The sequence below is a fragment of the Callorhinchus milii genome, unplaced genomic scaffold, assembly GCF_018977255.1.
Source record: "Callorhinchus milii isolate IMCB2004 unplaced genomic scaffold, IMCB_Cmil_1.0 Scaffold17, whole genome shotgun sequence".
In the NCBI taxonomy this organism is placed as follows: Eukaryota; Metazoa; Chordata; class Chondrichthyes; order Chimaeriformes; family Callorhinchidae; genus Callorhinchus; species Callorhinchus milii.
Window position 1 is genome coordinate 1,792,183 of NW_024704758.1, and position 15,757 is coordinate 1,807,939.

The following is a 15,757-nucleotide window of genomic DNA, read 5'->3' on the forward strand; positions in this document are numbered from 1 at the left end:
GCACACATACAGACATATACAATCACAGACACACACATACATACACACAGACATATACCCACACATACACATACATGCACACAACACCAGGAGAGAGTACTGTAAAGGACGCAGGAACAGGAGCAGTTAGCCAGCTGGTTTCCCCCCCTTCCTAACCCTGGAAAGGCCAGGGGCCAATTTAGCCCCGTTACTCACCCCGGACTGAGACCAGGAACCCCAGCACAGAGTGGGATTGGAACTAACATGTCTGACCTGTAAACAACAGCCCCATCACGGCAGCCCCAGACCCTTCCTTTCTGATAGAAAACCACTCTAAATACTAAGAGAAGATGGTCTCATAGGCTGAGACCAACCGTAATTCCGGGCCTCAAACCACTGTCCCAGCAGAGTGTGGCACAGCTAATCCATAACAGGCGGAATGCATCCCTTCTGACCTGTTGAGTGTTCCCAGCGGCTTCTGTTTTTATATTGTTATTTATTGCGTTTTAAGAAAAAAAACCCTCAGGCGCAATGGATGATGAGGACATCAGTTTGATGGCCAGTGCGTTTGCTAATCTGCTGTTGTCAATTGCAGGAGCTTCTTCTCATCTTATTCATTCCCCTCTCAGACACTTATGATGAATGGCTCCCCCAATCGAACCCTTCTGCTCTACTCTGGAGACGTCTCTTTGCAAATGAGAATTTCGTCAACAGTGGCTGAGTGCTCCCTTTCTGCCCAGACTGCGCCTGCGGCCATCTTCACCTATTTTACTGAATCCTTCTTTGCACAAACTATAATAATAATTATAATTATAAATGTCCTGGCCAACAAATATCCCCCAATAAAATTGGTCGCTCATTCCGTGGTTGCTTGAGGGACACTTCTGTGCGCAAAACTGGCTGCCGTATTACGCCCACAAAATACACAGTCACTACACTTTACAGCATATCCTGTGAAGCACTTTGAGACGTTTCAACAACGTGATAAGGTGCCATATCAAATGCAAGGATTATTATTAACAATACATCATAATAAATAGTAATAATTGAATGCGGACGTATGTGGCAGTATAAAGCAAACATTGTTCCTATCATCATCAGTGTAACTGGGAATGTTAATAAGACTATTCAGAAATGGTTTGACAAAATACCTGGTGAATAAAATATCAACCTCCTGCAAAAGTAGCTATTTTAGGAAGCTCAAATATATTAAGAAAAGTAACATCCATTATGTAACGAGGCAGTGCTATTGGTCTGGCTGATCATCACTGAAAACCATTTGAGATTTATCCCCACTCCCCATATTATCCAAACTTAACAGCTCCCCCAACCCCATTACGTCAGCCCTCTCCTCTTCCCCTTGCCCCAATTTCCGCTGTGACAAATCTCGTCTCTTGTTGTTCTGTGTGACAGACCGATGACCTGAGCAAGTACGACAAGACGTTCCCTGACGGGACAGGCGGGCGACTGAGACTACCTTTGAACCTGACCCAGATAAGTTCACAGTGGAAACCAGAGGTGAGGAGAGAAGCTCCGTTTAATGAAGAAAAAAACGTTTTGATCAGCCACGAGTCTGACACACGGGGAAGCCCATCACCGTGCTTAAGAGTATCTAAACCAGACTGAGAATTACATGTACCCATACCACCTACACAGGGGTTCGGGATGGAATACGCATTCCCTCTGCGCTTTGGAATGTCCACAACAACAGCTTGCACTTATATAGCTCCCCTCACACAGGACAGGGTCCCATTAAGCAGCTTTAGCACCCAATTAGCCCAAAGCCTTGATGGCATAGAGGCAGCCACAAGTCTCCAGTTTTTCCCTAGTGATGGATTATCCCCAGGTGCTGCTCTGGGAGCTGGGTTTCAGCTCCTGAGTCAGGCTCCGAGCAGATTCACGTCCAGGTTAACAAGGGCAGAGCTGACCCCAAAGTAAATCTACCCATTAATCAGAAGATGTTGATCTCCGGTGGTGGGGAGGGGAGCAGTGGAACAGCTGTAACCATGGCAATCAGGATGCAGCTTAATATATCAGCCTTCCTGGTTAGAGGTGTTCTGTTTGTTCAGCATCTTACACCTCTGGTTATTCCCAGCAATTGACGCTTTGCCTGTGGCTCAGTCAGTTGTGCTCTCACCTCTGGGTGGGTTCAAGCACCACCACCCACCAACCACCCGCCCCTACATCAGGGTCTTAGAGCGCGCGGTCTGGGCTGACGCTCCAGCGCAAGGCTGGGGTTGAGAGGAGCACCGCATTCTCAGGTACTTGGGTAGTCGAGGTATTCAGGGATATGGCAAGAGTCTGGGGCATTGGGATCATGTCAGTTCCATGTGGTAATTCCAGCAGGATTGCTGGGCAAAGGGGGCGAACCTCACCACAGAGCAGATGGTCCTCAGGGGTGTGGGGCTGGGAACTCTTGACTATTCATCGCTGCAATACAGTTGACAAGCGCATGCGCGCGCGCGTGTGTGTGTTTGTGTGTGTATGTGTAAGACCACCGAGACTGGGACGTTCCAATAAGTTGTTGTTTTGGGGGGTGTTCTGCCCGCAGTACAGAGGCCAGGTCAACCTCCACGTCTTCGAGGATTGGTGTGGCGCCTCCATTAATCAGCTTCGGAAGAACATCCACTTCCCCCTGTATCCTCACGTGAGTAAACGCAGAGCCAGGCTTGTGTGCACAAACATGTACACAAAGAAATCCATACACGTACACGGGCAAACCACACACATCTGCACACCCCACATATACACACACATACCACACACACGTGCGCACACACACCACACACGTGCCGCACACGCTCTGCACATGCGCACACACACCACGCACGTGCGCGCAGACCACACACGTGGACACACACCACACACATTCATACACACACACACCACATGCACACACACCACATGCACACACACCACACACACATGCGCACACCACACACACATGCGCACACCACACACACACGCAAACTCACGCACGCGCACATACTCACAAAGAGAAAATGTAAATTCTGCCAATATATCTGGTCTGTAGAAGGCAAGGTGTTTCCCTTCCATTACGATCTTCACTTAATAGCTTCTCCTAAATGGGGACTGAAACGATTCCTCTTAGGAGAGCTGGCACAGACAAGATGGGCCGAATGGCCTTCTTCTTCCGTGGTGTAAATTTCTACGGATCTGCTCAGGTCTTAGCTCATGACCGTTGAGATGGAAGAGAAGACACTGGTGTAATTCTTCTAGGTCTATAGAATATATACAGTCAATTCACTTTACAGTATCATGTGAAGCACTTTGAGAGACGTCTCGAAGACGTGATAAGGCACTATATCAAATGCAAGGATTATTATTATTATTAATATTATTTGTTGTGTTCCGAGATGCCGTCCGAAGTAATGGAGGCTTTGTAACTGCAAGTTGTTGTTGTTGATGTTTCAGACTCGGACCTCTGTGAATAAAATCGCTGTGGCTCCGAAATGGAAAAACTACGGGCTTCGGATATTTGGCTACATTCATCCTTACAAAGATGGTAAGGACAGGGACGCGGGAAGTTACCGAACGACTTGGTGTAAACGATCGCCGGGTTTAGCGGGAAAAATTGCTTTTACTGTTGTTGTTTGTTTCCCAGGCGATTTCCAGTTTGCGATAGCATCTGACGATAACTCTGAGCTATGGCTGAGTCCGGATGAGGTGCCTGCGAATGCCAGACTATTGGTCCGAGTGGGCAAGGTACGGATCTCAATCTCGGTCTCATTCGCTGGGCTGTTTGGGGGCTTGCGAGGAACCGGCTTCGCATCGTAGATATTTATAGCCCAAAAGGAGGCCATTCAGCCCATTGAGTCTCTCCCCCACACTGAACTCTGTGACTAAATCCTTCCTGTGATTCTCTTTCAGCTCGGCACGGAATGGGCAGCTCCCGGCGAGTTTACCAAGTTCCGGTCCCAGGTCTCCAACCCGATCCAGTAAGCACCAGCTTCATCCTAACTCCACCGTATACACACCTCTGTCTACCTAACAGTAAGGAGGAACCCGGTTGTTAGTCGATTGTCAGATAGCTTTCCGGACGTATTGAAAAAAAATGCGGTCACTCAATCCATGACTGATTATGGTCAACTTCTCCCTTTCCCCCTTCCCCAGGCTCAGCATTGAGCTCCGCAACTGTTACGTGTTACCCCCCCATCACCACCCCCACTGGAAGGGGGCTATATAAATGCAAGTGGTGGTCGTTGTTTATACTTGTACACTTTGCTAAGTTAGAGACTATTTTTGAGTTAAAAACACGCAGCAGGTCAGGCAGCATCTACGGAGAGAGGAAAATGAGTTAACGTTTCCGACCTTTCGTCAGAACTGGGGGATGTTGGATGGGAGTGGATTATAAGGACAAACGGAGAAGTGGGGGGGGCGGGAAAAGAAAGACAGGGAAATATTTAGGTGAAGGACAGAAGATGATGAGCTCAGAGGTGTTGATGTTGCAAGACTATTTTTGAAAGATGATTTTCACTGGCATCATCGGAAAACTCAGCTGTGCAAAAACTCTTTGGACAATTAACAGCTACATACGTCAGAATATCTCCTCGGTGACAGGAGTCCAAACACCTCCTCCAGGCTGTGCAGAGCTTTCATTGCTTCATCGAGAAAACTGCAGCTGCTAATCCACATCCTGCTCCTGTGTTGATTTATATCGGAAACATCTGGGCCTGACAACCCCTCTTGTGTGTCAGCCTGGCTCAGTGGTAGTGCTCTCGACTCTGAATCATAAGGTTGTGGGTTCAAGCCCCACGTCGGGACTTGGAACGACATAGTCTAAGCTGACACCCCAAGTGCAGGGCTGGGGGGGCGTGTTGCATTGTCAGAGGTGCCGTCATTCGGATGAGACGTTTCTCATCTCTGGGAGTTGCTCTCTTCTGGTGCCCTGCCCAACAAATCCCCCAGATAAAAACTTGGTCACTCACTCACAAGGCTGTTTGCAGCACATTGCTGTACTCAAATTGGCCGCTGCTTTTCCCCGTAAACCACACAGTCACTACACTTTACAGTGTAGTGTAAAGTTTACACTTTACAGTGTAGTGTATATCCTGTGAAGCGCTTTGAGATATCTGGGTGACGTGAAAAGGCGCTGTTTAAGACACAAAGATCATTACCTATTTGATATTATTGGGCAATATTAATCGTTATTTGATAATACGTCCAACCATCTTCTGACTCGGAGGCGAAGAGCACTGGAGAGTGAGCCAGAGCCTGGCATAAAATAATCAGTGAACATACTAAGCTGTTCAGACTTGATTAATTGACATTGGAGAGAGTGAGGCAGATTACTTTGGCACGCTGAAGCTTTAAGATTACTCTTTGGTCGGATTGATTAATTCTTCTGCCGTATTCCTCGTGGTCTCAACAAGAAAAATAATAATAATAATGATTTTTAAAACACACAGGCAGATTGCAAGGTCAAGCCCCTCGAGTCTTTTCAGAAGAGGCCCTTGTGCCAGCGGAAAAGTCCCTATTTTGTCCTGTCCCCCCATTCCCTCCCCTCCATCACTCCCTCCCCTCCATCACTCCCCATCACCCCCCATCCCTACCCCCTCCCCATCCCTTCCCCCTCCCTATCTTCCCTCCCCTTCTCCATCTCTCATTCCCCTTCCCCCCCTCCCTTCTCCATCCTCTTCCCCCCTCCATCCCCGCTAGCAATGTCCCACTAACAGCCATGGAGTCCTGTAGCTCAGTGGTTAGAGTACTCGCTTTGCAAGCGAGAGACCTGAGTTCAATCCCAGGCAGAGGGCAAAACCTTGGGCAAGTTTCCTTACTCCACACAGAGCCTAATAATAATCCCTCCAAAACCAAAAACAATAATAAATTGGTCATTTTCAATCCATGACTGTTTGTGGGACATTGCTGTGCTGCCGCGTTCGCCCACAAATATACAGTCAATTCACTTGACAGTGTGTTCTGTGAAGCGCTTTGGGACGTCCTCCCGACGTGAAAAGCTCTATATGAAATGCAAGGATTATTATTATTATTATGAAGTGTGTGACCAATTTTATTTGGGGGATTGTTGACCAGGCTTCCAAGAGAGAGAGAAACACTCTGGGCTCTTATCGAATAGCGTCATGGGATATTTAATGTCCACCTGAACAGGCAGCTGGAGGTGATTGCAGCCTGTTACCCATTAACGAGTTTGTGTTCAGTGTTTTTTTTCTCTCTATTAATGTCAGACATCACTCAGACAGGCAGAGGCAGTCTTCTAGCTCTTTTGCTTTTCAGTCTGAAAGCCCGCCCGGGAGCAGTGCTATTGTGAGCTGAACACAGCCATCACTACTATTGTTGTGTTGATCTTATCTTGCCAGTTTCGTGTCTGCGTGGATGACAGAGCCCTGAAGTTATCTGTGTGAAGAACGCTGTCAACTCCGTGTTACTTGCTGCCTTTTCACACATCTTTATCAAACCTTGAGCTCACAGGCTCCCCTGACACTCTGGTGCAGCGGGTGGGGGGGGGCGGGGGAGATTGACAGAGGTGCCATCCTTCAGATGAGACGTTAACCGAGGCTCCATCTGTGCCTGTTCGGGTGGACGTTAAAGATCCCAAGGCAAAAGAGGAGGGAGTTTCTCTCTCTCTCTCTCCCGGTGTCCTGGCCGCCAATCCATCAGATGGAATTGGTTGCTCGCTTCACCGCTGCTTGCGGAGACGCTGCTGTGCAGGAATGGATCTTATCATTTACCTACAAAATGCACAGTCACTGCATGTTCTGGTGAAATCCTGTGAAGCGCTTTGAGAACACGAAAGGCGCTGTATCGAATGCGAGGATTTGTGTTATTATTAATAATAATAATGATAAATTGAAAAGAATGGTTCATATTGTGTTAATGGTTCAGGAGGTTTCGAACATACTTGAGAATTGGGCAGTCAGGTGGCAGATGAAATTCGATGTGGAGAAATGTAAAGTACTTCACCTGGGGACAAAAAATCCTGGAAGGGACTATTATTTGAACAGAAGGAAAATAATATGTTTGGAAAATGAAAAGGACCTGGGAGTCCTGATTGACAAAAGATTGAAGCTCTCCCAACAATGCTTTGTGGCAATGAATAAAGCAAACCAGATGTTGGGATGTATCAAAAGATCAATAGCAAACCAAAATAGTGGGGTAATCCTACCACTGTATAATCATTGGTGAGACCATACTTAGAGATTGCGTACAGCTCTGGTCACCGCAGTACAAAAAGGATATTGGAGAAATCGAGAAGATGGAGAAGGGCAACCAAAATGATTGAGAAAATGGAGGGACTGAACTATTGAGGAGCGACTCAGTAAATTGGGGCATGTTCACCCTGGAAAAGAGAAGATTGAGAGGTGACGTGATTGCTGTCTTTAAGATTCTGAAGGGGAAAGACGATGTAGATTATGACGAGCTGTTTCAACTTCTCCAGAATAGTAGAAACAGAGCCCACAGGCTGCAATCGAAGGGGGGATAATTCAGAACAAATCTACGCAAACACTATTTCAGTGAGCGAATAGTGAACCAGTGGAACGGGAAGATGGTCGAAGCAGGAAGTGTTGATTCCTTCAAACGCAGATTAGACAGTTTTCTTTTAGGAAATAACATTATGGGATATAGTACATAGGGAGTTTGGGACATATGTGCAGATGACTGCCAGGAGGGTAGAAGGCAAACCAGATGGACTTTGGTCTTTTTTTCATCTAGCATTTCTTCTCTTCTTAATGTAACCTCATGTTCAGCAGCAAAATCCTGAAAGGGACTATTATTTGAACGGAAGGAAAATAATATGTTTGGAAAATGAAAAGGTGTGTAAAGGCCAGCGGGCGGTGAATCAAACACACTTGTTTGTTGCTGTCTCTCTTTGTTAAACCTGTAATGATTACAATTGCAACAACAACAAAATGACATTTATACAGCGCCTTTCACGTCATAGGAAGCCTCAATGCTCTGGACAGCTTAAACTGTCGCATTTTATTGTTTTGTAAAATTGTACAAAATACCAATTTTATAAAATTGTAGCAACACATCATCATTGGGGTAAAACTACTACCAATAAAATAGTAATCCTTGCATTTGACATTGCGCATTATCACGTCTTCGGGACGTCTCAAAGCGTTTTACAGGATATGCTGTAAAGTGTAGTGACTGTATATTCTGTGGGTGAAATGTGTACAGTTGGATCCTTCTTCCCATCTGCCACTATAGCACGCCACCCCAAATTTTTGGGTCCAGAAAAAAGACCCCTTGTCCCCTCCCCTCAGAAGGATGGGATGATAAGATGGGTTTGGATGACAAAGTCTCCTCGGCCCACCTGATCTCATCCCTCCAGATCACCCGCCCTGTCACCCTGCCATCACCCTATCGAGTTGTTTTATAAATGAGCCCCAGCCAGCGATCTGGTCTCAGCCACCCTTCTAGGTCACCCTGTTCCAGTCCTGAGTAAAGAAATACTTCCTGGTGCCTGCCCGCAGATCGCCTAAACCTGTGTCCTCTCCTTCTGCTCTCTTGTAGTGTCTTAAAGTATCAAAAGGAGTTTCTTCCCCCAGGCCCCTATCCTCTCTTCTCGAGCCACAGCGATGCCCCCATGCTCCGACGGAGCGCCACACAGCATTGCGATGAGCGCTCTGAGACGCTATCCTGCGTGAGGGGTGCTATGTAAATGCAAGTTGTTTCACCACTAGAGATGTCCTCACAGCACCTTTGTTCTGTCCACAGTATGATCGCCACAAAGAGGTACTACTTCGAGGCCCTTCACAAGCAGGACGACAAGGGATCGGATCACGTGGAAGTCGGGGTAAGTTGCCCTCGTTTCACGAGACTTCAGTCTCTAGTCAGGAATAATAATAATAATAATAATCCTTGCATTTGATACAGCGCCTTTCATGTCAGAAGGACATCTTCACAGGATTTACTGCGAGACCCGGTCGAAGAAGAGGGTCTTGAGACGTGCCTTGAAGGAGGCAAGGGAGGGAGTGAAGCGAAGGGAGAGTGGGAGAGAGTGAGGTGAATTAACTATTTTATTTGGGGGAATTAATTGTCAGCCAGGACCCCGGGAGAAAGAAACTCCTCTTTTAGAATAGCGACGTGGGATCTTTAACATCCACCTGAACAGGCAGACAAGACTTCCGTTTAATGTCTGATCCGAAGTATGGCGTCTCTGACAACCCAGCGCCTCTCCCTCCAAACACACGCACACACACACACAGAGCGTTGCGATGGAGTATTGGCCTGGGCTGCGCGCCCAAAATACGAATTAATATTGCCAGTGAAGACGCTGATTTAGGACATCCTCTCGGCCAGACACGCTGGAAGTTCAGAATATAATGAATCAACCTCCTGTATAAATGACTCTGTGAGTGTACAGAGTCTCGTTCCCGGAGCATTTAATTACATCAAAAAGTTCCTTTCACTGCAGTTTCCATTTCACATCAAGGCATTCTGGCACAAATATTAAATGGGGGGGGGGGGTGATGAAGGGGGTTGTTTGCATCTTGTGTTTTACTAATTATATTCAGATTATAAATACAATGAGTGCGATTAATCCTCCTATTCGCATTGAAACCTTCTCTCACAGCCATTTCTCCCCGCTCCACTGCACATCCCTTCCTCCCTCCCACCATGTGCCTATGTGTGCGCGTGTGTGTGTATACAGGGGGGTGTTTTGCCATTTGTGTGTGTGTATATTTTTCTTTCTGTGTGCGCGGTTCTGTGTGTGTGTGTTTCTCTGCCTCTCTCCTGCCGTCACCTTGGAAATGAAGAGCGAGTGATTTGCGTGTGTGGGGTGGGGGGCAGTGGGGGGTGTTCTGAGAGCTGATTATCAGTACCAGGGTGGCTGTGGAATAACTTCCTCCTGTCTGTCACAGCTGAGGCTTCAGGTGCCACATTGCTGACGGGTTTCACTTCAATTTGCTGAGTTGCATCTTTTCACAAAATCCGAGATTTTCGCAATTTGGGAGGAAAATGCGTGAGGGCAGTGGGTAGGGGCGGGGGAATTCTACTCAGCACAGCCTAGTTTGTAATCCCCACGGCAAACGCAGATGTCAATCTCCCCACTCATCGATCAGCAATGCCAGGTGTTCATTATAAAGCCAAATCCTCGTGGCAGATTGTAACATAATCCTAATATTATTTCATATAGCGCCTTATCACGGAACTGAGACGTCTCAAAGCGCTTCACAGAATATACCATAAGGTGGAGGGACTGTGTATTTTGCGGGCAAAACAGTCGTGGATGGAGTGACCACATTTTTTTTTTTTGAAGGGATTATTACCCCCGGAAAAGCGATCTGACAATCGACTAACAACCGGGTTCCTACTTACTGCTGGTAAACAGATCCGTGTGGAGTAAGGAAATATTCCTAAATTTGCACCCTGCTCGGGATTTGAACCCAGGTCCCCTCGCTTGCAAGGCACATATTCCAACCACTATGCTGCAGGACCCCCAATGCCACAACTGTCCCCTCTCCCCCACACAGATCCCCCACCGCCGCATACCTCACACTCCCACCAACGCCAGCACGATTAGCTCCCACTGCTACGCAGACCGACTGGGAAGTTGTCTGCAAACAGTTCTCATCAGAACATGAGCCAAGAGAGAAAAAAATAAATGTGGGTTTGTGCAGTAATCCCCACGGCTCCAGAGATCACCCACAAACGCACACACAGTCACTGACTGACTGCACTTTACAGTATATCCTGTGAAGCGTGTTGGGATGTCTTCCTGACGTGAAAGGCGCCGGGTCAAATGAAAGGAATTATTATTAGTAAATTCCTAAACAGGATGCAGCTCGTTTCAGATTGCCGCGGATTAAGACCCCCCCCCCAATCCTGCTCCCACACACTGAGAAAGTTGTGGTGATGATGGGGTGGGGGGGCGGTGGGGAAAGGGGGGCGGGGTGGGAGGGGGTGAAGGATGTGATAAGGTGAATGTTAATGAATCGGGGTACAGAAAACATAGCCTGGATTCCCTCCTCCCATCCTCCCAGCAACAACAGCAGCAGCGAGGCAGGTAATGAGGCTCTCGCCAGAGTGTTCGGAGTTCACAAAGGAAAGCTTTGTACGTCCACTTTGGTGGTGGTGGAGGGGGGAATGTGTAGGCTTTTCAAAGGGAGACCTGAAATAAATGGGAGGCTTTTCGGTGTAAGGAGCTGTTTGTGCTGTTTTTTGGATTCAGTCGCCGTTTCCCTTTGAACGTGCTTTACTGCAGCAAACTGTGTTTCCTGGAGCCTGTTAACTTAAGCTGCCTGGGCTGGGGCTGGACTGAGCTGGGGAGCTAATAATAATAATAATAATGATAATAATAATACTCCTTGCATTTGATATAGTGCTTTATCTCACATACTCACATATTTCTTCTCACTTAGAGAGGGAAAAAACAAGACTTTTCTTTGGAGCAATGGTTAAGGACTGGTGAATATGTAATAATAATTTAATACTATTCTTAATAGTGAGTATTATTAATAGTGACTGTTAATAAGACTATTGAAAAATGGGTTGCACAAAATACCTGGTGAACAAATGATCAGCCTACTATTATAAAAGTAGCTATGTGGAAGTAATGGAGGGTAGGGGAAAGATGTTATGATTAGGGAGTGATTAACATGACTCGTAAAGAAATCTAAGTGGTTTTGATAGGAAACTGAATGGGACGTGGGTGAACGTACGACTTAGGCGATTGAACGATTCATACAGATAGGACCTCTGCGAGTTTTGCTGTATTTATTATCACAGAGTTACCCTTGTGCGCGTCTCTCTCTGTATGCAGGTCGAGCCCCGAAACTGTGCTTCACAATGGGCAGCGAGACCGGGGGTCTGTGTTCAGTTGACTTCTGTACTCTCTCTCATTGATTCTCTCTTCTTTTCCAGTGGCGGCTGTTTCTGCCAGGGCTGAAGTTCGAGGTGATCGATTCTCTGCACATTTCTCTCTATGCAGGTAAAGACACAGCGACGCCGGGGTTCAAATTGACGTTCATTCTCCTGGACTGACGTAACTGGTGGGAGAGCATATCACCCCTCTCTTCCCCTTGACTGAGGCCAAGCTGACGTTCTGTGTGTGAACATCCTGTGTGTCTGCCTGTTCAGGTGGATGCTAAAGACCTCATGCCACTGTTGGGAGAGAAAAGGGAGTTTCTCTCCTCTCTCCTTGTGTCCTGGCCAACAATCTCCCAAATAAAATTGGTCGCTCACTCCATGACTGTTTGTGGGACGCTGCTGGGTGCAACTGGCTGCTGCGTTTCGCCCACAAAATACACAGTCACTCCACTTTACAGTATATCCCGTGAATAGCTTTGAAATGTCTCGACAGTGTGATAATGCACAATATTAAATGCAAGGATTATTATTATTAATTGTTATGACTGATCTCAGGCACCCATCAATTACTTTGTGCATTAACTCACTGGCACCTTCTAGTGGATCATTAGAGGTTCTAATTCTAATAATAATCCATACCTTTTGGTCCAGAGAGTCTCACATCTGGAAGATGGATGTCTCTTAAGAGCTTACTAAAGGTTACTAAAGTAAAGTGGAGTGACTGTGTGTTTTGTGGTCGAGCGAGGCAGCCAATTTGCGCACAGCAACGTCCCACAAACACGTTAATCCCTTCAAGCATTTTATTATTATTTTTTAATGTTCACTTGCTGCAAATTAGACGCTTTCTCTCTCGGGAAGCGGCTTGATCTTTGCTGCGATTGGAAAGCCGCAGAAACAGATTGAGGGCCAGCTTTTCCAATGGTTGGAGATTTAAAACCCATGAGCAGTTTTTTTTCTCTACTGAGTCTCTCGTTAATTCTTGATGCCTGGGTGCTTTAGCTAATTGCTATTGTGCAGTTTTACCATCCAGAAATATGCAGAAGATAAATGGCTCGAAAGATTTTGAGAGAGCAAGAATGTCTCGCAATGAGACCTCTCGATGAAATGATAAGCGATATCAAATGCAAGAATGATTATTACTATATATAATGTTCAGGTGGATTTAGGTTGAATGTCTGTCAGGCACTTTGAGAGGGGAGAAAAACAAAAAATATACAGTCAATCACTTAACAGTATATTCTGTGAAGCGCTTTCAGACATTTCAACGACGTGATAAGGCTCTATATCAAATGCAAGAATTGTTATTATTTAAATACAAGACTGTCTATAACCGTGTGTGTATGTTGGAATTATAATGGCATGCATTTATATAACGCCCTCCACGCAGGACAGCATCTCGGAGCTCTTATTAAACCGGAGCTCATTCTTTCTTTACACTGAATTATTCCCTTCTTCTCTTTCATTTAATTACTGTCGTATTTTCCTGGTTGTTTTGTATTCTTGGGGTCAGAGCGTTTGTTAAGCTTTGCTGACTCCGAGAGGAGTCTGCTTGGCGTAGATTTATGGGGGAACTGAAGCAAGTGGAGCGGAGGCGGGGGAGGTTGTAGGATGCATGTAAGGGCTTAGTTTTTGCACTTAGCAAACCACAGCTCACCCAAGGTTGACTTTGAAGGAAGATAAGATTGTCTCCAGTTTTCCACAGATCAAGGTACGCAAAGAGAAGCAGTTAGTGTGACAATTGGACAACTGTCGGTCATGGTTGGCGTAGATCAGCCTGAGACAATGGGACAAGCAACATCTGCGAGCCGTTCCTTGTTTATTTCTTTATCCCGTTCAGCAATACACAAACATAACATGTAGGAGCAGGAGTAGACCATTCGGCCCTTCGAGCCTGCCCCACCATTCAATCATGGCTGATCTTCTATTCTAACTCCAGCTAATAACCTGACGCTTATCCCCATATCCCTTAATCCCTTTTGCAAGTCCATCAAGCATCGTCCACAGTGTTTTAGTTTTGGTCAATGTCATTATCGTGAAAGATTCTGGATCTTACAGAGTGGGGGGAGGGTGTGGGGGAGAAGAGGAAGAAGAGTGCAGGCTGAAAAAATGGGTGGTTTTAGAGCCGATTCTGTGTGAAACGCAAAAACACACGCATCAGGAGTGATGGCCGTGTGTTTTGTGGGTGAGCGCGGTAGGCTCAGTAACACACAGCCGAAACACACACAAACGCACACACACATGCGCTCGCTCGCTCGCTCACTCACTCACTCACTCATTCACTCACACGTCCCCGGGGAACAAGCAGCGGCAAAGGGAATGGACGATTTCATGCTGAACAGATTGTTACGCCGTTGCAAGCATATTCCTCTGATCTAGAACGTCTTGTGGTGTTGCAGGCCGTTCCTCCACTGATCTGGAACAAAAAACGCTGTGCTCGCTGTGCTTATTCTCCCCATTGCCTGGAGCAGAATGTTGTTATTCTTCCACCCCTGCGGTGCAGAATATGAGACTGTGGGACTCTCATTGGCGCTCTTTAACTGTCGGCTCAAGAGCAGAGGAGGATAGCGTATTATTTTAACAGTGGTGACGTGATGGGGTTGAGGGAATGGGGGTGCTATTTACCTGGTATGTAGTTTGGGCTGAGTTGATGGTCTGGGTTTCCTTACTTGCCCCCAACCCCCCACACACACATACCTCCCACACACACGCGCATCCACACACAGAGTCCCTGTCTCTGTGGCTGAGCTGTTCATTTGCAGCCTATGTGCCAGGGATATCAATGCTTGGCCTGTGAATAGAGAGAATTAACAATGATGCCTTGAGACAGTTTCAACTGAAACCCAAGGGGACTGATTTACATAGATAGCTCCGATTAGCAAACAGCAGCCACAGACGGCCAAGCCTCATTGTTAAGAGTTGTTATGTCTTTGTACAGCAAAGGAGGTATAGAGGGCAGGGAATGCAGGGGTGAATAATAATAATATAATGATAATCCTCGCAATTTGATATAGTGCCCTATCACATCATATTGTAATAATAATAAGCCTGGTTGAAACTCTGGTTTCTGCCCAGTGTAGTGACTGTGTATTTCACAGGCAGCCAAAACTACGTGGATCAGTAACAACAAGAAGGAATGAGCATATTTATCTGGAGGATTGTCAGCCGGGTCACAGGGTGTAAACGCCCTTGTTTCTGTTTCAAATAGCGTCGTGGGACCTTTAGCAAACCTCTGTTGGCAGACGGGACCTTGGGTTAATGTCTCACCGCAGCTCAAAAGTCCTGACTTTGGGGGTGGGTGGGGCAGGGGGTGGGGGGCATGAACTTGCAGCCTTCTGACCAGGCAAGAGAGCGCTGTAGTCTTAGCCAGGCTGCCCCCACCTTCCTCCCTCCTTTTCTCCCCCCCTCCCTCCTTTTCTCCCTCCTTTTCTCCCTCCCTCCCTTCCTTTCCGTCGAGCTGTAACCCTCGTAATCTGCTGACACTATCTGCTGACCATTTGTCCAGTTAGCCCGAAATTATGAGCCCTGACAGTCTGTCAGATTCCTCTCTCCAGATAACGTGGAATAGAATTAATGCGATCGATCCACTCCTCACAGGTAAGATCATTACTGGTTACTGAGCCCGGAGTTCCTGGGGTGTAGCTGAGTGGATGAGTTGCCTTTAATAAGCAGCTCGTCTCCCTGTCTGTTGTTAGTTACAACAGGGATAGTGAGCAGCCATTGGGAGATGATTCGGGCAGCTATCGATCAGAAATAGTAGTCAGTCTGCTCCTAATAACGCAGGAGAGTGGCAACGGTTCAACAGACTGCACTCTGTGCTCAATAACGGGAGTGCGTCTGTTTATCGATCTGTGGATCAACAGCCCCACGTGCCCCAGGGACACTGCAGATTACCTGTCGGCCATATCAAAGGTGCCTTTCACTGACTCCCCCCCCCCCCCTACCCCCCCATCCCACTCCCCCCCACCCGCATTACATTCCA

General features: G+C 46.9%; 1 protein-coding gene across 1 annotated transcript in view; it reads left to right on the top strand.

The window, feature by feature from the left end:
- The window catches only part of LOC103186017 (N-acetyl-beta-glucosaminyl-glycoprotein 4-beta-N-acetylgalactosaminyltransferase 1), a 68,082-nt gene that overhangs the window by 37,148 nt on the left and 15,177 nt on the right, over positions 1-15,757 (top strand). Inside the window, 7 exon segments of the mRNA XM_007904810.2 lie at positions 1,393-1,497; positions 2,531-2,626; positions 3,415-3,505; positions 3,605-3,705; positions 3,871-3,938; positions 8,683-8,761; positions 11,833-11,899. Of these exon segments, the coding sequence (XP_007903001.2) occupies positions 1,393-1,497; positions 2,531-2,626; positions 3,415-3,505; positions 3,605-3,705; positions 3,871-3,938; positions 8,683-8,761; positions 11,833-11,899 (607 nt within the window).